This window comes from Colossoma macropomum, unplaced genomic scaffold (assembly GCF_904425465.1).
Source record: "Colossoma macropomum unplaced genomic scaffold, Colossoma_macropomum, whole genome shotgun sequence".
NCBI classification, from domain to species: Eukaryota; Metazoa; Chordata; class Actinopteri; order Characiformes; family Serrasalmidae; genus Colossoma; species Colossoma macropomum.
The window spans coordinates 64,543-91,435 of NW_023495267.1; the positions used below are offsets into that span (position 1 = coordinate 64,543).

A 26,893-nucleotide genomic window follows, 5' to 3' on the forward strand; every position below is an offset into this window, starting at 1 on the left:
GTTGCCCCACCCACCAAGCTCCTTGAACACTCCCTGATCTTAGGCAGACACTAATTTAGCTGAAAGTCACCACCTAGTGGTCAGAAAACACACTGCAAGTGATTGTCATCCAAGAAATTACTCCTCAATAGCCATGACACTCTGGAACTTCCAAAACAGAGGAAAACAGCATGATTCTTTCATAAAAGAAGCAAGGTTTAATTTACAGTTTTACTAAATGTACAGTTCTTTTTAAAAAGTGTCATTATACACAATAAATACAATACAAAATTAATTTGTAGTACTATACTTCAAATTCTTACAGTTCTATTTTTTCCTTTACATTATTATTGTTCTTTTTCCATGTCATTGCTTAAGCTGTGTTTGCTTTTGAATTGTCCAAAGGGCTTCGAAGGAGTCTAAGTATGTGTACAAAAAATAAATATAAATAAATTAGGAGGGTGACCTTAGGGCCTTAAATGTCTGAGATAGTACACAGACAGAAAATACTGACTAAAACAAGCATAACTCAGCCCCAGTCTTCACAACCCCATGACACGGCAGTTTTTGCATTTTCTGCTCTACTATTCCTGATTCAGAGAAAATACAAAACACTGGAGTGTTTGGGCTCCCCAGGAGTGGGACTGAGAACCACCAAAATAACTGATTTTTCAAAGGATGTGTGATTTTACCTGAGGTACACAACTATGCTCCTGGAGATGTCCCCTCCTGCTGAGCTTATTGTCAACAGTAATTTGACACATCCGATCGATCTAATTAAGCTCTTCAGGTGCATCTGAAAATTCTCACCAGATTTGACAGATGGAAATATACTATGAAAGAGGGTAGATCGCCAAGAGCAGCATTGGGTATCCTTGGATTTGCCTTCAACCTTTCTTGGAGGTTGTTAAAGTCGCTTGGGAAAATTTAAGAGGTAATTCTGAGGTTCTAATAGCAACCCCCTCCAAAAAAACAAACAAACAAAAAAACCCTGCACAGGTGTTCTCTGTAATGTGCTCCAGATGGTAGCATGATTTTAGGTCAACAGCTCTGCTACTTCTTTCAATTTCATGAATGTGTCTGTCAATGCCAGTGCTCAATGGATCAGAAACATTTCCTAAAACAAAGAACTTGTTTCTATGGATGATTTTCAATATTTGTCTTTCTAGGGGAAATGCTACACTAACTATTGGGTGCTGATTCAGTTTATGTATCATTGTAAATGACATGATTTTGTGCTGAACCAATTTTACACCGGTCTCTCTCTAGTGGACAAAGAGACCTAATGCCAAAATCAAAAATTACACTGCAGTTAAGTAAGTTCACTTAATATGAATAAAAATGTCACCAAAAATGAACATATACTGTAAAGACAGGATGCTATAGTTGTAATAAATTCATCAGGGACCATAAATCAGATCAATTATTTTTTAAAAAGTACATAAATCAAATTGACAAATGATTGAGCCATCTTACCCCATTATATCATTAATAATGCATTTTTGCAAGAAAAAAGACAGTGAACCCCTGTCAACAACAAACTGATTAGGAACTGGCCTGAAGCTTCCCACCCAAGAACACAAAAAAGAACAACAAAAATGAGCAAAACCATGTCAAAGTGCACTTCATCCTTTCACAAGTACACTTACAGGGCCATATGTAAACCAAGAGAACATTATTCTTCAGTCACCATCCATAGACAAACAAGGCAAACACAGCTGAACAGAAGAAAGTGAAACTCCATTTCACGCCTCTCTCCCTCCCAGACCCCTTATGCCCTTGTCTTTCAGCGTTTACTGACTACAGGGGCTGTTATCTACTGTGAGTCTGTGACACCAGACTTCCATTCTGCCCTCGGCCCCCTACCTGTGGGTGCTGGGACATGGAAGATGAAGATGGAGAAGAAGAGGAAGAGAGAGAGTGTCTGTATGTTGATGAAGATGATGATGATGTGCCCTGGCGGTGATGAGTTTGGTGCTGGTTGCTTAGGTTCGTAGTATGAACCCTGCCCATGGGTCCCCTGCCTGGGCCTTGCTGCAGGTTCAGTATGCTGTCTATGGCACACTGCAGGTGTTCGTTCAGAGAGTCATCCGGTGGGGGACTGCCACTTGAGAAGCTAGCATTGTCCATGTCTGGGGAGTCTGATTTACACCGTTTTGCAGGAAGTGAGGAGTCTCTTGTGCAGGACGTTTCACCTGGAGACGGAGGGCCTGGTGCATGCTGGTCCATCTGAAACGTCCCCAGTGCCCTCTCTCTGTTTTTACTCACCAACCCTTTCACCCTCCCCACACGGTCCCTGCTGTCCCCATCCTCCTCGTCCTCTTTGTCAGAGAACTGCTGCTGCTGTTGGTGGTGATGGTGGTGATAAGCATTTTTGATTCCACGAAAGAATTCGTCCTCTACTGCCATCAGGCCCTGTGAACCAGGGTCACTGTGGGGCTGGGTGGGCCCACTGCCACCCTGCCGCTCCAGCTTCACACTGGCAATCACCGTACGTTCTGATTTTGGAGAGGAGGTGAGGGGCCCTGGGGGTGCCGGTGGTGGGATGGGCAATATATCACCACCCCCTGGTACTCCTGGTCGGTGACGAGGGCTGATGTTCTCCCGGTAGGTTTTGCGTAATGGGAGACGGCAGGTGGTCAACTGAGGCGTGGATGTGGAGGTAGGGTTCCCTTTGACCCCGCCCACTTCATTGTGCTCCAGAGTGCCATTCATCTGGGCAGTAGAGGTGGAAGAGGAAGATGAAGATGACCATGAGTGAGATACAGAGGAAGAAGGGGCAGTGGAAGAAACTGCACCACCAGAGGTGGAACTGGCATGTGTGGTCACTGCACTGAAAATGGTGGAGGAGGTGGGGTTACAAGTTGGGGGTGGAGTCCTAATAACTGTGGCTGTTTGGGTTACATGGGGTCTGCTTTTGGACAGTGGCTCAGGGGTCTGTGGCTGTGGGGTGTGTTGGGTTTGCGAATGAACAGGGTCTAAGGCAGTGTTGTGGACCACTTTGCTGAACCCTGCCTCCTGCTTTATCTTCAACTTTAAGCCGATTCGCTGCCGTGCCTCATAGGTCTTGATGGGTGGTTTGCTGGTCCGCTGAGGGAGCGTATCATCGTCGTCATCAGCAGAACGAGTGGAGGAAGAGGTGCGGCCAAAAGAGCGCTCAGAGGCCTGTGCTGCAGGCTCTGGACTGGGTCGTACCACTGCTGCAGGTGTAGGGGAGCAGCTAGTGGACCAGGACACCAGTGCTCCCCCTCCTCCTTGTTTTATCACTAGTTTGGTGGGAGGGAAAGGAGAAGGAGTGGGAGCTGCAGTGGTAGCTGCAGTGGTAGCAGGTGTAACTGAGGGAGGAGCTGGAGATGGGGTTGCTGCTGCATGAGGTGCTGCAACAGCAGATGGCCCTGTTCGGACAGAGCTCAGCTCAACTGGTGTAGGCCTCACAGCACTGTCTGCAGTTCTGGTCAGCAAACATGAGTTTGCAACGAACTCCTCTGCAGAGAAAGCAAAATCGTGTTCAATAAAAATCACACCCGTAACTAATATTGATGCATTTACAGAATTGGCTGACCAGACTGATGATTCATGCTTCCCTCTTACACCTGTTTTACACATACAACCTCGATGTGACGAGCAATGTGGCAGCATGACTGCTATAACATGCATGTGCTCACCTTTCATGCATACTGCACCTGCACTGCACCAAGTAGCAAGTTCTACTGTCATTCTTTTTTACAAATGAACAAGTAAACACATACATAAATATAATCCAATCAATTACTTTTCTGTTTTTATTTTTGATTGGTCACTCGTTTTGGCCTACAGACTTGCTGCAAAATGTGTCTACAACACGAAAATGCTGAATTGCAGAACTGCTGTCGTGGTTATTCTTTAATTAAATTATTTTTTTTTAAATAATGTATAAAATAACATTTATTTGCTTTTCTTTGTTTCTTGTACATTTGTTTCAATAGTTTATTTCATTGTGTTTTACTGTGTGATGCATGCAATAAGTGTAAAAAATAGGCTGGATGCCTAACCAGTTAACACAGGACCTGAAATGAAAAGCAAGACATTTTGTGTTTCTCACATTACCAGAGGCAGTGTGTGTGAAACAGGCCTTAAACAAAACAATTTAGTATATATTCTTCCTGAAACACCTAATACCATTGAAGTGCTTGTTTGAGAGCTCATTAACTTAATGTCAAAAGGGAAAATACTGAACTGTATAGTGGCATGTCCATGCATAATTGAGAGTGCCTCCTCTTCTCATTCTTATAGAGTGTAACTGGCTGTTTACCTGGCTTTTCTTTAGCCAGTATCCTATCCTGGTTCAACGCTATCTTCTCTTCCTGGATGAACATCCTATCAATCATCACCATCTCAGCAGAAGGACCCAGCCTCTACTCAGGACAAACACAAGAAAAAGCACCAATAGCAAGTCAGTGTCAAGACAGGGAATGACAGAAAGGGAGAAGTAGTTAAGACTTAGAGTGTAAGTATGTGAGCCTACCCTTGATTCCTCAAACAGCAGGTGACGATATTTGTCCAGCATAGCTTGTGTACGTTTTAGAAGTTGGCAGGAGACATTTTCAAACTCATCATCCACTGGGCAAAAAGGAAGAGAGGAACTGTTGCGTTAACTGCAGTGAAGATAACTACACACAAACTCAGTTGTGAAATATCAGGGGCTGGATTTATGTTTAGCAAGCTAGCCAGAGGAATTGAGTTGAGCTGAATAAAAGCTCAAGCGATCTAGTTTGCAATGTGAAAGAGTGCAATTATCATACTGCAACTTTTATTTTAGCTTACATTACTAATAGGTGTTTTAAGTGGGGAAATATAATCTAACATGGACCTTGCGAACATGGATGTGCTGTGAACATAACACCACAATCACAACTAACTGCCAGACTGGCACACTCAGCATTTATGTCTCAAGCCAGAAAAAAGTGGATTTGCTGGTTTTCTTGGCCAAAAAAAGGCCTGGATCTCAATTTATAAAAAATAATCAGTAAACAAAACTTGTTAGAAAAATATATATTATATATTCTGCCCAAATCGTTCAGTCCTCTATTTCAGCTGTATCATGTATACAGGCCTAGGGGCTATACCTTTGCGGTAATCTTGAGGGGAGGGAGCCATGCCTTGGTACAGGTGGTAGGGCAGCAGTCGGTGCAGAGTGTCTTCGAAAGAGCGGAAAGGCGAGCTGTAGTCCGGATGCAATACAGAACCCTGAAGCTTCCTCAGTTGTTCCAGCATTCTACATGCACACACGCTCATTAGCACAAAATCCAGACAAGCCTTCCATCATGTTACTACTACACTTTATTTATATGAATGGTACTTACCGCGCTTCTTTGCTGGGCTCCATACTAAAAGGTCTTTTTAAAGCTGCAGTCTGTGGAAGGTCATACAAAACAAACTTAAAATATGCAGGGCAACATATTAATGTATGCCTTTATATTATACATGCAGCAATACTGTAATAGTATTTCGCTAGCAGCAATGAATCTAACCCTTGCCTGTGTTTGAACAGGAGCAGGAGGTTGTGGTGCAGGCATCTGCGAGAGTCCACTACTCAGAACCTGAATCTGTAACCCTGGTTTACCTAATGTGAGCCCTCCAACTCCACTTATGACCCCTGTCTTTGCCTACAGTGGATCAAATATTAATACAAAGGAATATTAGAATCATGATTAGCCTTAAGTATATATTATGGAAATTTAAATCAGCAATTAGTAAGAGACTTGAAATAGACAGCGGACAAACATCAAATACCTGAGCAGCCTGAGCTAGGTTTGGGGGGGCTATTCCCTGGTTAACCGAAACCACAGCAGGTCCTGAAGCTCCAGAAAGTACCTGTGTGTCGTTTGAACCTGAAGGTCAGACAAGAAAACCGTTAGTGACAAGAAAACAATCAGACAACACAATTCTTGCAGGGTGAGGGCATAAGAGTGGTAGCCTACCTGTAGCAGAGGACTTGACAAGCACAGATTTCTGCTGTAACAGAGGTGGGACTGATCCACTAATAGCAGTGCCAGCTGATGACGTCACTACCTGGGCTGTGGGCTGCTCAGGTAGTTTGCTGAACTGACTTGCAGCCTGAGGCTGAGACACCTGGCCCTGGGCTTGAGCTTGAGCTTGTTGTTTGGCCTGGAGTAGGATGTTTTGCTGGACCTGAATAAACATACAGTTCAGGCTTTACAATCTTTGGATTACAAAAAGCATCACATTTCATTCTGGTAATTTTGCTTTTAGTTACAAATTACAGATCCAGAAACAGCCATCATATGAGAATATCATTCCACATTCATGCTACTGTACAGACAGTAACTTAGTGGTACTGTTGCTATGCTTGGAATTTCAGAGGGTTTAATTCCCAGTGCTCTGCTTAACATTGACCACCCTCAAACACAATCCATGACAGGCAACTGGCTCCATAAAGTCTACCTCTCATTGGTACACACTAAAAACCTCAATACCAAAAAAATTATGCAAAATTCTTAAAAAAAACAAATAAATAAATAAAAAATATCATATATCTTTTGGTGTTAATTGTGCTTTTACAGATGTGCAGATTATCCAAGCCACAATGCACTAACACAACCCAATACCATGAATAGAGCCTAGCTTTTGAACTTTGGACAGTCCATTTTTTCTTTGGCCCGAAGAACACAACATCCATTACTTCTATAAACACTCTGAAAATATGGCTCGTCAGACCACACTACGTTTCCACTGTGTCTGTGGTGGTTCTGGACATCGTTGACATAAGGCTTCCACTGTGCATAGTACAGTCATATCTTGTATTTGTGGATTAATGCCAAAGAGTGTTTATTGACAATGGGTTATCAAAGTATTCCCAAGCCCATGAGGTAATATCAATCACAGAAGCATTTCAGTTTTTAATGCTGTGCCATCTGAAAAACTGAAGGTCACAGGCAATACAGCTGTATTTTTTTTTTCAGCCTTGCCCTTTATGAGATTGAGATTTTATATTTCTCCAAATCCCTGATTCTAATGATGCTATGCGCTGAAGAGGGTGATCTTCCCAAAATCCTTACAATCGGTCATTGAGGAAGATCGTTCTTAAACGATAGGACCATTTGCACTCTACCAAAGGTGTTGAGCCTCAACCCATCCTTGCTAATAAAGGACCAGGCCTTTCCTGGATGCTCTTTTAATGCTCAATACATAATAAGCATGACTTACACCTGTTTACCACTTTTATGATGTTCCCAATCTTAACTAGCCCCTGTCCCAACTTGAAATCTTCTGCAGTAATCAGGATGAATGCATATGTACAGAATAACAAAGCTGATGAAGTAAAACATTAAATGCGTTGTCTCTGTATTGTTTCTGTTTAAATACAGGTCAAAGTAGATTTACAAATCACTGCCTTCTGTTTTTATTGCATTTCATATACGAGACATATGAGATTTGTATTACATGAATTCCACAATGACCTGCCCTCAGATCTCAATGGTTGGAACAATTGTTTGTACACACCATGGGCTTTAACGACCAATACGATTACTCATGCTTTAGATCTTAGCTGCAATACGAAAAACTTTAGGTGTGTCTTGGTGACGGTGCAATGAAGCCTACAATAAGGTCTGACAACATCTTACCTGGTGGAGCTTTTCCAACAGCTGTTTCTGTTGCGGTGAGGGCTGGGCAATCGATGACATGGTTTGTAGTTGGGCGTTAATCAGCTGTAAATGGTGCTGTTGTTCGGCACTTAGGCCTGGCACCGTGATCTGCTGTTTTGCCACTGGCCCAGTGGGGGTACCTACTGTGGGTGTCGCAAACTGGAAGGTGGGAGGTACTGTAGGAGGCTTTGGGGAGCAAGAGGAGGAGGGCGGTTGCTCTTGCTGAAGGATCACAGGCTGAGGGAGTGGCTGGGGAAGAACCTGGGGGATCTGAACTTGAATCTGCTGAGGCTGTGTCTGCTGAGCAGACTGTGCAGCTAGCTGAGGTGGTTGTGGAGAACCCCCAATCTGATTGTGTATTATAAACAATGGAGGTAAAGAGGAAGGCGTGCATGCACGAGTGGGTGTCTGAGACTGAGAGGGTGGCTGGGCCTGGGGCTGAGAGGGAGGCCGGGACTGCGGAGGAGGGTGAGGGGACTGGATCTGTTGGCCTAGCGTAAGAGGTGAAGCCTGAGAGGGCTGTGGGCTGTCAGACAGAGTCGGAGTTACACTGTGAGGGGCCACGGTCTGAGAGGGTGAGGCGCTTTGGATTTTTAGAGCCTGCTGATGTGCCGCTGATGGAACCTAGAGATCAGGAAGCAAGAAGTAAAATCAACATTACCTGAGAATGTCACTTCAATCAAGGATTGCAAGTCATTATTGGTTGGTGGAGGAAACACTCCAGCAATATATAAAAATAAGCAGCATAATAAAACAGGAAGCAGAAATAAGACGGATTCAACTTCTTTTTTGAAAAGCTTGGAAAACAGTTACAAAAGACACAAAGAAAAGAAAAATGTCTTCATTGCACAAAACAGCAATTGTATACATTTCTAATAGAAAGTACTACATATGATTAAACAAGATGTTCTTCACTTGTGGTGGAGGGAACACTGGGGGCCACATTTCAGAGCATGAAGTGTGCACAGTCATTAAATGAACACCATGGGGAACCCACAGGGCTTTTGTTCAACATGTTAAAGAAAAAACAATAACAAAGGTAACCACTGGAGGCAGCAAAGTAAGTAAATCTAGGCCTTGAAAGTTATCTTGATTTTTCTCTTGAGAGGTAGGGAGTAGGGTATGATTAAGGTCAAAAAACAATTATTTAAAGAAAGGTAGAGAGATGTGTAAATAGGATGTTAATAAGGGAGGAGACATGTGCCCCACCTTGACACCAACTAACAAAAAGTTTGTTTATCTGTCCATTCATGATACAAAAGAGCATGAATGAGCGTGACAGTATTTGGAGTTCCTGTGTGTGCTGCGATTTGAAACAAAAACATGGCTGTTGTGTCTTCTGGAATATTAAGTGGAATGGTAAATTCTCTGTCCACCTTTCTAACTTGTTTCAAGCAAATTATCCATGCTTATGCTCCATACATAGACTGCTTAATGTTACAGACACACTTGCAGCATTAGTACAATTTTCAGTGGACGTGACACTGGTCAAGGGTTGAATGGGCATTAAAGGAGAATTATAACCAATTCTTAAATTTTCTAATTAAATGTTACAATGTAAACAAAATCAAGGAGTGGTTTGATATAAAATGCTCCATTCTAGAGAAACTTTCAGTGACAGCAACTGAAGCATTTAACGCCTTAAAGGCATATTTCACATACTTCAAAGACCTTACATGAAATAGTTATGATTTAATTACCCTTTAACATAATGTAAAAGCAAATGTCATGTGTGAGAAGAACTAACAGTCTGATAAAGCTTATGAATCAAACAAATTCCTATCCTATATAAAATTGTTAAGAGTAACAGTACATTTTTGGTAAATAAACTCATGCTTCACTTAGTTAGGCTTAGTAAGGCAAACTATGCAGACACTTGACCTGAACTGGGTTTTCCTTTGAGACACATTTGCCACAACAGATCAACTCCAAAATGGCAGCCAAGTTTTTAGAAATATGATAAAGATACTAAAAATGCAAACTGCTTAGCAAACAATTATTTTTGAATAAAACCTAAAATCAGGTTTGCTAAAGGGGATTCAAATTTTCTGTATAATTAAATCATTTTAAGCGCAATCATTGAGTGATTTCCTGTATATTGCATAGTTAAAGATAAACTGACCCAGTCAGAATTGTTTACATGGTTGGTGATAGGAACTACACATGTGAAGCATTTAATGACTAAAAGCTAGGTCACAGAAAGTTATTACATGAAATAGTTACAAATATGCTGCCTGACGCCTGAAAAATTGTTTTACGATAGTTTTAAAATAATTGTTTGGCTTCTAAATGCAAAATATGTGTTGCAAAAGTGCAAAATGCATAAGTGTTTTTGAAATTCACTCATGGAAACACATGCAGAGTGCTATAAGACAAAACAGTCCCCAAAGAAAACTTATTTTTCAAATAACCACTACTTTATCATTATCAACACATAAAAACTCACATGATATGCAGATTCACTGGGTGTTCTGAATAGTAAATAAAATGGCTGTATTTGCATTGCAGACATCGAGACCTCTGGTTATTATCACCAGCATTGTAAAGAAATCAGACTTGGTGAGTTTCACTACAATGAACCAATTCACATCAAACCACTTCGTTTACATCTCAATGATTGAATTATGTAGAATTTTTGAAAAACCAGCAGAATTCCCCTTTAATTTTCCTGTCTTTTAACATATAGGTAAAAGCTTTGCACTGATGTAGGAACAGCTCCACACAAACCCTCATCTTAATTATTTCAGAAACGCCAAAGCAGAATTAATTACCTTATAAAAGCAATTTCAGCATGCAATCGAATACAGCTCGATAACAGAGCATTTAAAAAAACATACCACACTTCCTGCAGTGACCAAATGGCACTGATCAAAGAACTATTCATAGTAATTGTGACAAAAATGACAATAAATGGATAATTACAGTGTATTATTCAAACAGATTTGCTTTTTTTCAAACCATGTAATAACTTCTTGTTCCTTCATTAAGTTAAACTGTGAATGAATCATGGTTTACGTTTCACTGTTTACTTTCTAACATTTCAATCTATGCTGTATAAGTTGAAGTTAAGTTCTTGAAAAAGAAAAATTAATATGACAAGTGATTCCAAACTTGAATCTTCTTATAAGTATTTTAGAATGGATGTTTAGTATACTCAACTGCCATTTCAAAAATCTGGAGAGAAAGCCTCATTCATTCCACAGGTGACTTAACAATTTTACTGCATATCAAATATGAGGTATTTGCCAAAATTTAAATTTAAATTTAACATAAAGGAAGGAAGAGGCTATGACAAGCAAAAACAGGCAAAACAGCACACTTTATCATAAGATGGCGCACAATACAGTAGCATCATCATCATACTACCACATACTAACTCCAAATTGAGCAGTGGACAAGAAAAGAGCACAGAGGTAAGAAGATGTACAAAAAACTGAAAAAGACAAAATAATGCTGCCAAGCAGGAGAGAAACAGAGCAACTGAAAAAGGGGGCTTAATGCTGAGCAGAAAGGCATGGCAGAAAACGAGGTCGAGTGTGTGTGCGTGTGTGTTGGTAAGGCACAGTTCTGCTAGGAGACAAGGTGTCCCAATATGTAGCAGTGCCAGCAACAAGTGGGTGGGGCTTAGTGCAGAGCACAAGCTCATCTACCTTGTTAACCAATGCTGCCATGTGAGCGGGACCAAGGGAGGGGCTCGGACTCTGCCCCGGGCGTGTTTCGGCTAACAGGTTGTCATGGCCTGTAGGGGCGGAACCAGAGCTGCCGCCGCTGACGATAACAGATGCAGGTACGCCCACAGAGGCAGGTGGGTCTTTCCCTGCTTGGTGCTGCTGGTCCTGACATGAGCACATTTATCAATTCAGGAAGGGGAGAAGTACAACAGAAATCCAAAATGGGGCACGTTCAGCAGGGCTCTACATTGTAAAAAAATGGTCAGACAGACCTAAATCTCAGAAAGCAGACCTGTAAATCTGCAATGGATGCTACATACTGAAACAGCTTAACTACTGAACGTGGCCCTGGTCATTGGTCAGCTTGGGGATTATATTTTCCAGTGATATGTTAGTTTGTTGGCTATTGCACACAGTTTGCAAAATAAAGACTACAGAAAACACACTGACCTGCTGCAGGAACATCTGCACGGGCTCCTGGCTGAGGATCATGCTAGAGCCTGGGGGCGTGAACAACACCTTTCCTGGACTGTGCTGAGCCTGGGGTCCCAAACCCACTGTGGTCACAGAGGATGTAGATGTAGCCACTGAAGACGATGGAGCTGTAGAGGAGGGGACTGATACAGACGCTGAAACTGATGGACCTGTCTGTACAGTAAGGATGGAGGTTTGGGGTTGTGTTTGTGGTTGCACCTGGGGTTGGACAGCTTGCTCGGTTGAGCTACCAAGCACGGTGATGTTCTCTCCTGGCTGGCACTGTGCCATGGCTGCTGCTCCAGTGCTGCTGTTGGTGGGAATGCCACCGGCCTGCTGCTGAAGGGTTGGTTGCAAACTGACTGCAGGGCTCAGCCCCTCTATTGACACGGAATTTTGTATAGGCATGCCCTGTATAACCGTTTGAACATGTCCTGTAACTGAATGAGCTTGATTCTGTGTTTGGGCTATGGAGACAGGCATCTGAAATAGTGTGGGATGACCCATCTGACCAGACTGGAGCTGGATGGGCCCAGAGAGAATGTGGGCAGCACCAGGATGACCCTGTGAGGCCAGTACCTGGCTGAGATTGATGTTCTGATTGGCTGTCAAGATTTGATTGGCAGCAATTATCTGTCCACCTGGTCCCGAACTGGTGATGATGTGACCCCCAGTGTGCTGAGTCAAAATCTGACCTCCAGTCTGAAGCTGAGGCAGGAGAAACTGATGGTTCTGACTTTGTAGTACAGCCTGGGAAGGAATGACAATGCTGCCCTGCTGATTTAGTAAGTGAACGCTAAGGGGTTTACCTGTTGCAGGAGCACCCTGCTGTTTAAACAGAGCTTGGGGGAACTGTGCCCCCTGTGTGGTGGTCTGTGTGCTCAAAACAACATTTGAACCTGGCTTGCCAGTGAGGAAGGCTACATTCTGAGCTGCAGATGCAGGGACTTGCTGCACCCCAAGAGCCTTACTGGCATCATTCTGCAATGCATGCGGGGCTGGAAGTTGCTGCTGCTGCTGCTGTTTAAAGGGTTTGGGTTGGATGGTGCCACCTTGTGGAGGTTTGGGTTGTATTGGAGTTGGTGTACGCTGGATGATAACATTCTGCATAATTTGGCTCTGGGGCTGAGGCTGAGTTTGAGATCCAATTCCTGTGCTTAGGGGAGCACTACTAAATCCTACTATACCACTCGCTGCGGCCATTGTGGTACCACTGCTGTTGGTATTTGTGGTGCTGACACAAACGGCTGGACCATTCAAAGACGGGGACCCTAGAGTGGCCTTGCCTCCCTGAATTAAAAGTCCCCCTCCAGAGCTAAGCACAGAACCTCCAAGACCAGCCTGAGCTCCGGCATTTGCTGCATCAGGCCCGGGTTGTTGCAGCTGATAGCCACCCATGGTTTTAGTCAAGATCTGCTGACCAGACGGGTTGATAGTCATTACAGTGGGTTGGCCCACGACTTGAATCTGTCCAATGCCCAAATGTCCAGTCTGGCTACCATTTTGCAGGGCCTGAAGGCTTGAAATGGGTTGAAGGGTCACATTTCCAAGTCCAACTTGCTGCATGAATGGTTGGACACTGATGGCCTTGTTCATTACCTGCGGTTGTATCTGCAGGCCTGGGTGAGCCAGGACAGAGCCAAGCATGTCTGTGGTTGCACTGGAAGGTGTGGTAGTGGTACCCTGGCCAGGAAAGATCTGAGTAGCACCTCCAATGCCCACCCCAGGCAAACCAGCATCAGGCAGTGGTTGGACCACCTGTGTCAGACTAGTTAGCCCAAAGGAGCTGAGATCAAGCTCAGCTTCTGCTTCTTGAAGGCTCTGCTCTGTGATGTTGGCTTCCGCCAGACTCTGCTGCAGAATGTCACATGGTTCGTGATTTGACCCGACACCATTGCTTCCACCATCGCCACCTCCTCCTGGTGAGCCTCCAAGGATGTCATCATCCTCCAGAAAGTCCAAATCAACGCTGACTCGGGGCAGCCCAGATGGCTCACTCGTCGATAGCTGAGCCTGTGGCTGGACTTCAGGAACATGTCCCTAGAGGAGACAGAAAAGCCAACGTTTGCAAGTGGACATTGGATCAGATAATGGAGGGAACAGGAAATAAATGGTAGGGATGGCTATGAGATGGTAGGCCTCTAACACACCAGAGGCCCAGACAGCTTTATTGATTCACCTTTGATGGTTGCTGGTATGTTTGTATCTGATCTGATGGGTGGGACTGGAGAATGCATGCTACATAAAGGGATGGAGACGAGAGGGTGGGGGGAAAATGGGGGACATTACTCACCCCAGCAGTGGAGAAGAATGAGCTGGACGGGTCACTCGAGCCATCCAAAAGGTCATCAGTGTCCAGCTACAGACAGGCATACCCAGGATAGGATAGACAAATACCACGGCACAGACCAGGACAGGGGCAGGAATAAGATGCAGAAGGGCAAAGGGCCAAAGGTGGAAAGGCAAAGGAAGAGCAAAGTGAAGATAGTGTCCAGACCCACCAGAACGCAAGAAGCACAGAACAAAGTACATGCAAAAGTGAACAACGGAACAGTTAATTAGTTAGAGAAACCAGGAGTCAAAAGACAGGAAACATTATATTAGTATGTCAATTTTGTGACTTAACCAAAGAGGGAAAATGAGAGGTGAAATTAAGAAATGCACCCTTACTGAACAATTTAGAGACAGAAACGATTGCCTAGAGAGAAGCTGGGGTGGGAGGGAAATGTTAAGCTAGTGTGTTGTACACGCGCTGAGAACGCTTTTGTGTGATGGCCAAGGGTTGCTTTTTGAAAATGATGTCTCAACTTTTTCTCATGTTTATTTTCGAATAGGGATAGATACCTTGCAAAACACAACTCAGAAACAACTCTACTAAGTACTCACTTGTGTTTCTGATCCATGAAGAAAGTCATTGAGAGCTTGTGGGTCACTATAAAACATAATGGAGAATCATTTAGATGGCTCAAAACAACAAATACCACTAAGGAGATCTAAATTTTGTGTTTTGTACCACTAGCAAAACAATATTTTCTGAGACAAGCCTTTCACTTACCAAATTACATCTAGCAAGCACCTGCCATCTTCATCATCCATGTCAACTGAAAAGGCATAATATTTTCAAGATAAATAAATCATACATACATTTTTCAACACATAAGAACAAATGGATTTTTTTCTAACAACTGATAAACATTGTTTTATTAGATAACTTTTTAATAGACTATTCTGTAGTGATGAAATGGCCACATACATTAAGGCATGCAAAATTGAACTGCATCGACAATTTCCAAACTTAATAACACCCAGTGTGACACATTTAGCATTTTTAAGAAATACAATACAAGACCTAACACGGGGCAAGAGCTAAAATAATGGATTAAATAACCTAGACGAAATGCCAATATCTGTGCACTGAAAGAGAGTAGCAAACTTTTATTCTCCTGTGTCAGTGATAAGGCTTGAGTAAAAAATACTCTTCAGTCTCAACTATACAGACATGCAATGTTCTACAAAGCAAAATACCCTAAGAAAGCAGAGACTAGTTTTGTACAGTTCATTTAATTAGCACTTGAATTCATTATGCATAGCAACAGTTCATTTATTATATTATTATATTGGGAATTACCACTACCACATTGGTAATTATGTAGCACAAGCTCACAAAGACTAAAATTCTTACAAGTTGTGTGTTTATTTATAAAAGAAAAAAGACTTCAGTACATACTATCTCGTGATGTTTCAGGCTGGTCTCCACTAGCCGGCTCTCAGCCAATCAACATACCCTCACTACTGCTAGCGAGAAAAGACTATAATAAAATTACCAGGATCATGACGTCAAGAAAACAAACCTCAACTTTTTATTAGGAACGACTGCTATTTGTGTGATAACAGGCCATGCAACCTAACGACAAGAAGGAAAAGGTAGTGTTGAAGAACCATTCTTCAACTGCAACAACAGTGCAGGGGAACGGAGGGGGAAAGCGCGGTTTTTCACAATCACTCAAAACAAATGCGAAACATCGAGTTCTTACTAGAGAAACAAACACAGGAAAACCGATGTGAACTGACTAATTATTCATAAACTAGTACACTTGGATGAAGTTAAGAGTTTGAGGTCATCGCAGTAACCTGATTGTTACGTCTCAACCAATTATATGAGCTCTATAAACTGAAACAATCAAAACCACAACATGAAGATGAGGGCAGGGGGCGGCTCGACAAAAGCTAGTTCGGATATGTCTTCGACACTTATCACTCTTTAAAACACACATCAGAGCATCCCACAAGAGAGAGGCATAACAAGACATGAATGGAGACTCTGGACCTCCAGTAAACGGCGGTTCCAGTTAGCTTTGCTTAACTACAACTTGTTCAAAACACCAATTGGTCCAATGCAATTCCTTTCCATTCCCGACCATGCGAAAAGGCGAGAAGGTTTAGCTAATCGCGTCGACCGTCTGTTTTCATCCGTGTTCAAAAGCCTCCTTGATCATCGTTTTGCAGCAATTTCAGTTAGCTGTAGCCAGCTAGCCGACTAGCAGTAATTTTGCGTTAACAGGTTTAGACGCAGCGCAAATAAATCTGAAAAAACTGGATTCATAAAGTGTATGTATTACACGGGCGTTCCGTAAAGAAACGCGGCGCACGAACACCAAATATTTTGGGCTTAGCTACCAATATAAGCAATTGCGTAGCCCAGTATCTTTATCCTTGCGAGCTAAAATATGAGTTTATGTTGGAATAGTCTTGGACCAGGGGGGTATGCTTGGGAATTCGTTGTAAAATCCACACATTCGCCGACTCATGCAAGACTTCGGCTGTATGAACTTGATAGAGGTGAGCTTCGGGATCCGCGTGCAGCATGCAAATGTTGCAGCTTTACAGTAGTTATTGAGATTTATAGAGAAATTGCTACATTGTAACAAACTCACCCGAGACGGTAGAGGTGCAGGCAGCGCGGGGTCTCCAGAACGGCCCTGCACGGGCTCCGAGTCAGGACCCAACCACAGAGCGCACAAGCAGGAAACGGAGGACCGCCGCGTTTGCCTGCTTCATAAACTGATCACCTGTAATAGCGTCGTTGGTCAGCCCTTTGCAGTGAATTTCTCACTCTTCCGAATATCAGTGTAATAGTATCCGCATTTTAATATGTCACAATAATATGAACCATTGGCGTAAGTTTAATCGGTTTTTTGGTTAAACTACGTCTACGTGTTGGCTTACGTGCAACGTCATGCAACGTTAACTCTGTTGTGTATTGCAAGTGATGTTCAGTAATATGGGATTCTGACTGCACATATATAAAAACAATACCATTTCTGTTTTAATAGGTTTATACGAATAATTCGTTCGTAATAATCAACAGGCGTTTGTGCATACAGCTTTGCCCAGGGTCCGGATTCTTTTTATGCCACAGATGTCTATTTTTGATGAAACACTGCGGACTGTGATTGGATCTTATTTTTAAACATCACAAATGAAGAGGTGGATCAAATCAACCAGTTTATTGGATGATTGTCTCCTTGAAAATAAAACTAAAGAGAAAACACGGACTGATTTTAAGTTAGTGGTTTTATAAGGGGCGTGGTGTGTCGTTTTAGTTAGGCCATATGATAGGTCGAATTTGAAGTTGTGTACAGTTTGGGTGTGGCCTGAAAGTATTTATTCTGTCCTAAAGCTTAAAAACGCAATAGACACATTTTAAGGCTCAAATCTTCATCGGCTATGATCTCATTTCAGCTTCATTTATTTAATATGTAGCTTGATTTAATACATATTCAAGTCATCATGGCTTTGAATGAAGTCTCTCTTCCGTCTTAATTCCATCACTCGGTACATAGTTTTACAGTTTTAAATAGTTAGGCATTGGTAGTTATCAAAGAAAAAAATGAATCGTCGCAAAATATCCAGGCTAACAGTTTATGCATATATAATTTCCTCTAGCTAGCACCAGCATTGCTAATTTAAATAAACATATTGTCATCGACGGTCATCTTCTGATTGATTGCACCAAATGATACCCTTTAGGTATTTTCCGATCACCAGGAACTTTCTTTGTGTTTTTCTTGCTATAACATCTCGTGAAAGGTTTCAGAATTAGCTTAAGTAAAAGGAGCAATGGAAACTGTAAGGGCGCACGAACAAGATCCATACAGCCAGAATGAGAACCACTAGCCCATTTTCTTGACGCGTATAAGACATCCTTTCACTTTGCTCGGGGACATCACTCAATCTAGCTAACAATTTAGCAACCAGTCTTGCTGGTTGATAGTGGTGTTACCGTGCCATAGGCCTCATACAACAGTACCCTGAAATCCCTACTCTGTTCGCAGTATTCCTCCTTGCAGACAGTGGTTCCCAAATCCACTCAGGAAAGCAACCCATCGCCGGTGTTAAAGGGGTATGCTTGTCTAAAACTAAAATCAAGTTATTATTGTGTTATGCAATGTGAAGCACAGCTTTGAATCACTCAGCTTATGCATACAATGTACAATGTATACAATCCCCCACATAGCAATAAAGACAATAATGTAATGGCTAAAATACAGATGTGATATTTGGCTTCCTAGCAATAACATTAGCTGCCTGGCCTTCCTTCTGCATCAGCCAGGTAGCAGCCCTTGTGTATCTGCCCCAAAGCGCTTGTAGTTCTTTAAAAGTTCCTCCCACCTTCAAGGCACATCATCTGAAGCGGGTTTAACTAGACAAAAATCACTTTCGGGACTATTGGGGCACCACTCTAGGAGGCAAGTAGGTATGTTTACAATGAATGTAGCAATGGTTACATTGCAGCAGAATGTATTTCTATAGCATTTTTCAGTTATCCTCTGTGCCATGATAGGTATGGGAAAATGACCTCCTATCGAAAATCAAAAATCTACAAGGTGATGATTTTACTATTCAATTAAAAAATGAAAAAAACCTAAAAGATTTAAAGAACTATGGTATAGAGATGCTGGTCGTTATTTACAAACCATATCACGAATAGCTTACATGGTCGTCATAAATACAGAAGGATTCTCATCTGAGATCAGATGTTTCATGAACGCCATCAATAGCGCCATCTGTCGGTAACAGTTACTTGTGCCCATAGCAACAGTACTTCACGACAGTTACACGCCGTATTCATGCCCACCGGTGTCGTACGTTTTGCAGAATCACCATGGCGTCTGTATTGAAAGAGACCGTAGGACTATATGAAACGTTAAAAGCTGAATGGAATAAGAAAAACCTGAATTTAAACAAATGTGGAGAAATACTGAGCAAACTCAAGGTATTGTTTATGATTTTTGTTCATCGGCCGCCAAAATATAGCTTAGAAAACTGGAAATAAATTACTTTCTCCGAATAACTAAAGACGTGAATGTGCTAACTAGCCACCGCGATTTAGCCAGCAACTAGGTTAACGTTAGCTATTTGCCAGCAATAATCCTACATTTTAGATAGATCATTCAGCTATAAATAATGGGCTGTTCTGGTGTGATTATTCGCTTGTATTCGTCGAGTTAGCTAGCTAATGGTGCGAGCTGTGTTAATGTTTTAGCACTTAACGCTCAGTAAGCTGCAAAGGCAAGCTAACTACCTAGCCGTTAGCTAGTTGGGTGAAGTTGATGCATTTGATGACGCAAAATGCTTTATTGACACTCATGAGTGTCGATCCGTCTAATGTTACTTTATCTTTCGTATACGCTGTTAGTTATTAGTTAACAATAGTAAATGCAGCCATCTTGAGTGATCTTTTTTGTAGTTCATGTAAGGAAAATCACTTTTTTGTTTAATACTTCTGTTAAAAGATTTAAATTGTTTCTTTGCAGATTTCTCTTTTGGAACTCAATTTCTTACCAACCACTGGGACCAAACTCACAAAACAGCAGCTTATCTTGGCCCGTGAGTAAACGTGGAAGACGAACAGCTTAGCATTTCATCACTTTAATTACTATGGGGATACATACAAGTATATTTTATATTGCAGGCGATGTGCTGGAGATTGGAGCTTTGTGGAGCATCCTGAAGAAAGACATCCCCTCCTTTGAACGATACATGGCTCAGCTGAAGTGTTATTATTTTGATTACAAGTAATACTTGCCTTCATGCCAGGAATTAAAAACAAAATCAGTATTAGGTGGAAAGTCCCATGAACATCTTATCTTACACTTTAGTATGATTACTTAATTCATTGAGTTGTGCATTAGTGCATCTTTAGTCAGTTTTTTGTTTTATTTGTTGTTTGCTTATGAACATAACATAATTGGCACTTTTTTTTTAACTTATTGGAGGTTTGTAACTGTTGTTCTCATCTTTTCTACCTCATCGTCCCAAACAGGGATGAGTTGCCAGAGTCAGCCTACATGCACCAGCTGCTGGGTCTAAATCTGCTCTTCCTGCTCTCCCAGAACAGAGTATCTGAGTTTCACACAGAGCTAGAGAGACTCAGTGCTAAGGACATCCAGACTAATGTCTACATTAGACACCCAGTTTCATTAGAGCAGGTAAGAGAAATGTATTGGAATTGTAATAGATATGAGTCAATTCATGGTTGTGTCATAGTAAGTTTGTGATTGCCAAGCAGGACTCTATAGTTTGAAACATTTGTGTTTTGTTTTCTACTTTAGTACCTGATGGAAGGCAGTTACAACAAGGTCTTTCTTGCAAAAGGAAACATCCCTGCTGAGAGTTACACATTCTTCATAGACATTCTTCTTGACACTATTCGGTAAAAATTACTACTGCCATGGGTCTGTTGTTCTTTGAATAGCTCTTTTCTAGTTTATTAATAGCAAATATGTTTTACATTTTAGTAGGAGCATGTGTTGTTATAGTACTTAACATGTTTAATTCCTGACAGAGGCTTTTTTAGGCTTGATATCAGACTGATTATGGTGGGTAGTTTCCAATCTCACTCCTGGAGACCCTATTCTTTGCATCAAGGTTGTTCAATTGCAGTCTGTGCTGGATGCCAGCCCTCCACAACTGGAATTTAAGAATTCGCTCTGCACAACTAACATGCCTAATTCTAGGGCTTTTTATCAAAATTCAGTATTTTTAACAGTACATACCAGATTACTTTGTGTATCCAAATTTCAGTATCTAAATTGTCTCATTAGCATCAGGAAACCCAATAAACATGTTTGTCTCAAAATCTAGACTGCTGATTGGCTGTATATGTTACATTATAACAATATGTCAACACAAGTAAGCACATCATAAATTCTTTGTGGTGCTCCCTTTGATTACTATTGCAATCCATTGCAACATATGACTTATGACAGTTTAATATTTTTTTTGGACTTAAAAGAAGGTAACAAAAACTGCATAGATCATAAATCATTATTGAAGTCAAGGTATCAGTACTGGTATTAAATGTTGCCCTGTTGTACTGAGATCTTTGAAATCAGTTGGGTGTTTTAAATTAGAGAAACGCAAAAAATTGTGGTTCCCAGGGCTGGATTAAGGATAATGTTACACAACCATGTATATTTCTGTACATTCTAAATATGATTAACATAGTTATGGTTAATCAAACAATTTTTTTCAAATTAAGTTTCAGTGAACAGTGCTTTTATAATCACAAATCTTCAATGTTTCTTTTCCAGTGATGAGATTGCAGGATGTATAGAGAAAGCATATGAGCAGATTCAGTTCAACGAGGCCACAAGGGTGCTTTTCTTCTCCTCCCCAAAAAAGATGACAGAATATGCTAAGAAAGTAAGCATACATCTTATAGCTAGGTGCAACAGAATGTAGTTCCATTGTGGGACTTCGCACTGACTCATACATTGTCTCCCTGTAGAGAGGCTGGACACAGAGCCCTGATGGTTACTACTCCTTCAGCTCCCAGCAACAGCGGACAGAGGAGGTGACCATCCCTTCCACAGAGCTGGCCCAGCAAGTCATTGAATATGCAAGACAGCTTGAGATGATTGTGTAATGCAGTGACAGATGAGCCCACTTCACTGCCCTCAACACACACACACACACACACACACACACACACACTCTCTTTGTATGTATACATAATAATCCATTGGGCTCAAGCCACATTTAAACCCCCAAAGCATCATTTAGATGGCGGAGCGCTAAAGTCATACACACAGACACAGAGACAGAAAAGGATTACTTTACACTTTGCCACAGTGAATGATTCTCAAAACTGTCATCATTTATTATACACTTGTGCCTGCATGACCTGACATTGGTTGGTCTTTCTCTCTGTGTATCTGTGTTTGTGTGTATGTATGTGAGCTGTAATGTAAAATGTGGTGTTTTCAATAAAGTTCTTGCATCACAGAGGCATAATTTTATGAGTTTCAAGTAAAGTGACGACACATCTTGGTATAGTCAGTTGTTTATATGTTGCCATTTGATCATGGTTTTTGTATTATTTTAATGATAAAGCAGATGTGAAGGGACTGTGATTTTGACTGTTTGCAAGTTTGAATTTTGTCAGAAGCCAAAAACTCATTGACCTGCTTGTTGTTGCCCTCAGAGTGTTTTCAGAATTACTACGCTTTTAGATGCCCCTGCCTTGTATCCTAGCAACTGAAAGAGGGTTGCTGTGAAAGTTGGTGGGTATTTTTTAATTGGTCATTTCTTGTACCCATTAATGAACTGAACTCCACTTGATAAAAAATGCAGCTGCTCTGTGTCACAAACAGTTGTGGTAATTCTTAAAAATAAACTTTTTTGACCCTTTACTTGGTTTTCTGAAATCCGCTAACCACTATTTTAGTGTGAGAAAATGAATGATGTGTGAATAAGCTTGGCCCATTTCACATACAGAGCATTTATTGAAATATCATATCTGGGTTTATTGTTTTCCTGGTGTAAAGTTACTTTCAAAGACAAAACTCTCTGTTTTCTTGCTTCATTCTAAAAGCAAGGGAGGCTGCTAATGTTGCTGTAGTTACCCAGGGTGGTTCACATAGGTAGTTCTGTTTCACATCGAGCCTAATGGAAAAAAGAAGGACAGTAAGCTATACGATCACAACAATGCTTGGTGGTATAAAGCTACTGTTTGTGTATTTTGGTTCTTCTATGTTCTTGAGTACTTGTTCTACTTTTTGAAAAAATTTAATTAGTAGTTTTTAGTTCTGCAGTACTCCAAGAAATTGGCCCCAGACTGTGTACTTGAATTTCATGATACATGCTCTGCAATTTTTGCATTTTGCCATAAACCTTTACCACATTTACTTACTTTTCATCCATCAACTTTCAACTTGTTTGGTAAGTAACTGTGCAGTATACAGCAGGTTTAAGTTCTCTTTCACCACAGGCAATGGCAACAAAGCACATTGTGCAAATGTCATGGTCCACCCTTTATTTAATTTCCAGTCAAAATAACCATTAAGTACACATTATTCATTTTTCACAAGATATTTCTGAGGAAATAAGTTATAAAATAATATATTTGCATAAGGAAGAAGACAGTCAAAGGAAAAGAAGAAGAAAAAATCTAAAACTGGAGTTAAAATTAAAAGAAAAAACAGAGAAAACAGTGAAAGGAAATTTCCTGAAAAGAATGTAATAAAGGTAAAAGACACTACTGAAAAAAAGTGATATTTAGTTGTTGATGCTCCTGTGCAGTTTTCTGTTAAAAATGTTTTCTGCTTTTTTTCTGACGCAGAAAAATTGATAATGGCATATAATGGCTGTTTGACTGTAAATGAAGGGTTGTCTCTGACTTTTGCACAGTGCAGTATTTTTTCTTTGATCCTCAAAGGTGGTCATTATACATTTCTAACATGCTACCATGCTCACATCATAGCTAACCACACTTAAGCTACAAACGGAGCTCACCATTGTCTGATGTTGCGGGGTAGTGGAGCGCTGCATCTGTGACGGCACTGGGCCCTGCATGTACATGCCAGATCAGTGGTAAAGGGATGCCAGCGACCCTCAGGATGTGATGGATGCCCAGAAGATGGAGAAGGAGGAGGTGGTGGAGTGTCCTCTATTTTCATCTTTATTACCTCCTTCTTTGAATTCATGTTCTTTTTGGTCTTGGAAAAATGTTTTCTCTTAGCCTTTGTCTGAGAGCATGGAGCAGTAAGGATGTTAAGAGGATCTACAGAGGTGTCTCGCCCATCTTCAGATGGTATCTCTATATTAATCGATTCTGAAATCACAGTGGAATTTGAAAAATCTACCATATCCTTAGTGGTACAGTCTTCTAAGACTTGGCTGACACATGTTGACGACAGTGACTTCGAAGGCTTAAATGAGAAAGAAGCTTTTGCAAATGAAGGTGATTGAGATGCTGAAAGGTGGACGGCTTGATTAAATGTGGCAACCAGATTTTCAACTATATTTTCATTACAAGGCGGGTCAAAAACCTGGTTGAGCTGTGTAAATGTTTCTAAATTTGTTTCACTAGATCTGTACACAGAACTGACCGTATTGCTTAACTCAGCAAGAAGCTCGTCATTAATGTAGTCTGGACAGTTCGATATCTGCTTCTCTGCACCCCCATTGGTCTCTTTCTGAACTTTGTTGCATGCTTTCTCTTTGCTCTGCTTATCATTAGCAGAGGATAAAATGTCTTTAGTTTTTGCTTCTGCCTTGGATTTACTCTGCCTTATGAGCTTCTGTCTCATTCGTCTTGTGAGTGAACTGCCAGGAGACGAGCATGAGGAACAGGCCAAGGTGCTTTTGGTACTGTTGCTGGTGTGCCTTACTGCCTGAATGATTGAAATGTATCTTTTCGGCAGTTCCCTTTGGTGTGCCATTGCGGCAGTTGGTGAAGTGGGTGGTTTAACAGTGGTGCCTGTGTTGTCTGTAGATGGAACAGTAATGTAATCCTTTGTTAAAGGCTGATGTCCTGTTTTCTCCTTAAAGGTTGACATGGTAGGTGTTGGTAAGGGAGGTGAATTTGCAGTGCTGATTTTGTGTTTTGCCAGTTTCATAGCTGTAGCTGCTGCTGATGTTTTGTATTCTGTTGTTTTGAATGATACAGGTCCAGGTATGGAGAAACAGTTACTATTTTGAGGCTGTGTTGGATCTTCAGCTTGTTTGGTTGGTATCTGATTACTGGAGAATACTTTTGTTGGGAAGGTGCTGTGTACTGGAGTTGGGACAGCTGACTGAACATGCTCTGACTGAGTAGGCAGCTTATAGGTACATTTGTTTATCTTGACTTTCTCAGCAGTGTGCATTGCATTTCTGTCATGGCTTGGAGGACTGACTTTAAGAGGGGTAGCCTCAATGGCCTGCTCACCACGAACGCAATGCAAAACTCTCCTCATGTCTGCTTGCATTTGTGTGTCAGGCAGAGCTTCTTGTTTCTTGACATATTCAGTCCTGCACAGAAACCCAGTGGATGAATTAAACAAGTGTAGCGAATCCACACTCACACATTTGTAGGTAGAGTCTAATCTAATCTGAATCTAATTTAAGCATTTAAACTACAGACATCTAATTTAACATAAAACACTACCCACCTGGAGTCAATCTGAGCAACAGTTTGATCCACAGTTGCAGGTTTTCCAAAACCATAAGTATCTTCTGAAAGATTTTTGTTTCTGTCACTATAGCCACACTTAGCCAGGATTTGTGTCTTTTGGGTTCCAGCATTCAGTGGTACGGTAGCTGTTCCTTTAGACTGGGATGTTGTTGTACATGATTTCAGCAGCTGAACAGTCCCAGGGAGCACAAGCTTTGGATATGCTTCCTGTGATAGAACTGATGTCTTCTTGCAAAAAGAAAAATGGGGAGGTGTATGTGTAGGTGGTGGGCAAGCAGACTTTGGGTCTACTTCAGGAAGATTCTTTGGGAGCAAAGCTGTAAACAAAGTAGGAGCAACAGACATTGAGGTTTGATCTGAAGTTGATTTAGCCTTGGTATTGCCTCTAGTACTCTCACAAATTTCTTCTGAGGGACTGGAGAACTGTTGCTCATGGTAGGCATCAGAGGTTGATGGTGCAGCCTGGTGTAGCTGTGGGAGCACAGTGATTTTGACAGGAAGACAAACTGATGGCTTTGATGAATCAGAAGTGGTGACTGGTGGCAAAGGGCAAACTGAAGATCGGTCCACACTAAATAAAAATTCAGTGATGCCCTTAGATTTAGAGGGGAGTACAGATCTAAACCTTATGTTTTTACTCTCACAATCTGTCTTGGACCCTGCCACCTTCTGTCTTTCCTGCTTTAGATTCTCACACTCTGATAAACGTTTCTTCTGCTGCTCCTGCTCAGACTGAAAATTGCCCATCCTTTCCTAGTCATTCTCTCCTAAATATGAACACATGGGCCACTGTTAGCAAACAACCTAACAGACATTTCTTATTCTAAATTAATCACTGTTAATTTCCAGATTTACATATTAACTAGCCCAAATGACAATGCCCTCCATAATGTTTGGGACCAAGGCATCATTTTTTATTTGCTTCTGAATTCCAGTTATAAACTGAAACAATTCACATGTGGTTAAAGTGCACATTCTCGGATTTTAATATAAGGTATATTTATACATTTTAGTTTTACCATGTAGAAATTACTGCACTTTTTGTACATAGTTGTACATGATGTTCTGACGACGCATAGGCAACTGCAGCGCTTGATTCAGAAACTAGCTGCCTTGCTCCCGCGAGATTTTAATGTCATGTGACGTGACGTTGTGCAGCGCTGGCGAAAGTCCGACAACCAGCATGCACCACGTTAAGTCAGTGCTATGCAGTTGTGGTCGACTTAATGCGGCCCTGCGCAAAACCGACTTAACATCAATCACCCTGGTTGGCTGGAATCTCCAATGACAAACGTGATGTGTGTTACGTATGTTACGGTTTTATTAAGAACTTCAGATGCGTTATTTCCTATGTTTTTCTCCTATTCTATTCTATCTCCTCCTTCTGGCAACTAATTTTTTACATATGGCCATCATATACTATAGTTTTATTTCCAGCACTTATTTCGAGTGCTTCAATTTCGTCTGCGACAAAAAAGGCAAGCGCTGTTAGCCCACGCTTGTTGTGAGTGTTTTAATACCCCACCCCTGTAGTCAAACAGCAGTTCACGTTGACCAACTCAAAAACGAATGCAGCCATAGGTTGCGGTTGATTTAATGCGGTCCTGCGGAGCGCTGACTTAACATGATGCATGCTGGTTATAAATTATGGTTGACTTTCA

General features: G+C 41.5%; 2 protein-coding genes across 6 annotated transcripts; one reads left to right on the top strand and one right to left on the bottom strand.

Annotated features, from left to right (window-relative positions):
* Positions 1–174: 174 nt before the first annotated feature.
* On the bottom strand, positions 175–16,764 carry bicra (BRD4 interacting chromatin remodeling complex associated protein). Of its 5 annotated transcripts, XM_036561633.1 has the most exons (16): positions 16,705–16,733; positions 15,498–15,562; positions 14,826–14,871; positions 14,657–14,702; positions 14,064–14,129; positions 11,747–13,810; positions 11,276–11,461; positions 7,605–8,249; positions 5,940–6,150; positions 5,752–5,849; positions 5,496–5,624; positions 5,322–5,371; positions 5,085–5,233; positions 4,484–4,578; positions 4,271–4,373; positions 175–3,464 (listed from the first exon to the last, which is right to left on the bottom strand). In XM_036561633.1, exons 3-16 carry the CDS (start codon positions 14,864–14,866, stop codon positions 1,792–1,794), a joined length of 5,556 nt encoding a protein of 1,851 aa, XP_036417526.1. In that variant the 5' UTR covers positions 14,867–14,871; positions 15,498–15,562; positions 16,705–16,733; the 3' UTR covers positions 175–1,791. The 5 variants fall into 5 exon arrangements, with proteins under 5 accessions (XP_036417526.1, XP_036417525.1, XP_036417528.1 ...); XM_036561632.1 differs by lacking the exon at positions 15,498–15,562 and having other exon boundaries at positions 16,705–16,764; XM_036561635.1 differs by lacking the exon at positions 14,064–14,129.
* Positions 16,765–18,895: 2,131 nt separating this feature from the next.
* Positions 18,896–22,373, top strand: psmd8 (proteasome 26S subunit, non-ATPase 8). The gene is made up of 7 exons (XM_036561756.1): positions 18,896–19,046; positions 19,588–19,660; positions 19,746–19,848; positions 20,097–20,262; positions 20,386–20,486; positions 21,367–21,478; positions 21,564–22,373. Exons 1-7 carry the CDS (start codon positions 18,936–18,938, stop codon positions 21,699–21,701), a joined length of 804 nt encoding a protein of 267 aa, XP_036417649.1. The 5' UTR covers positions 18,896–18,935; the 3' UTR covers positions 21,702–22,373.
* The last annotated feature ends 4,520 nt before the right edge of the window (positions 22,374–26,893 follow it).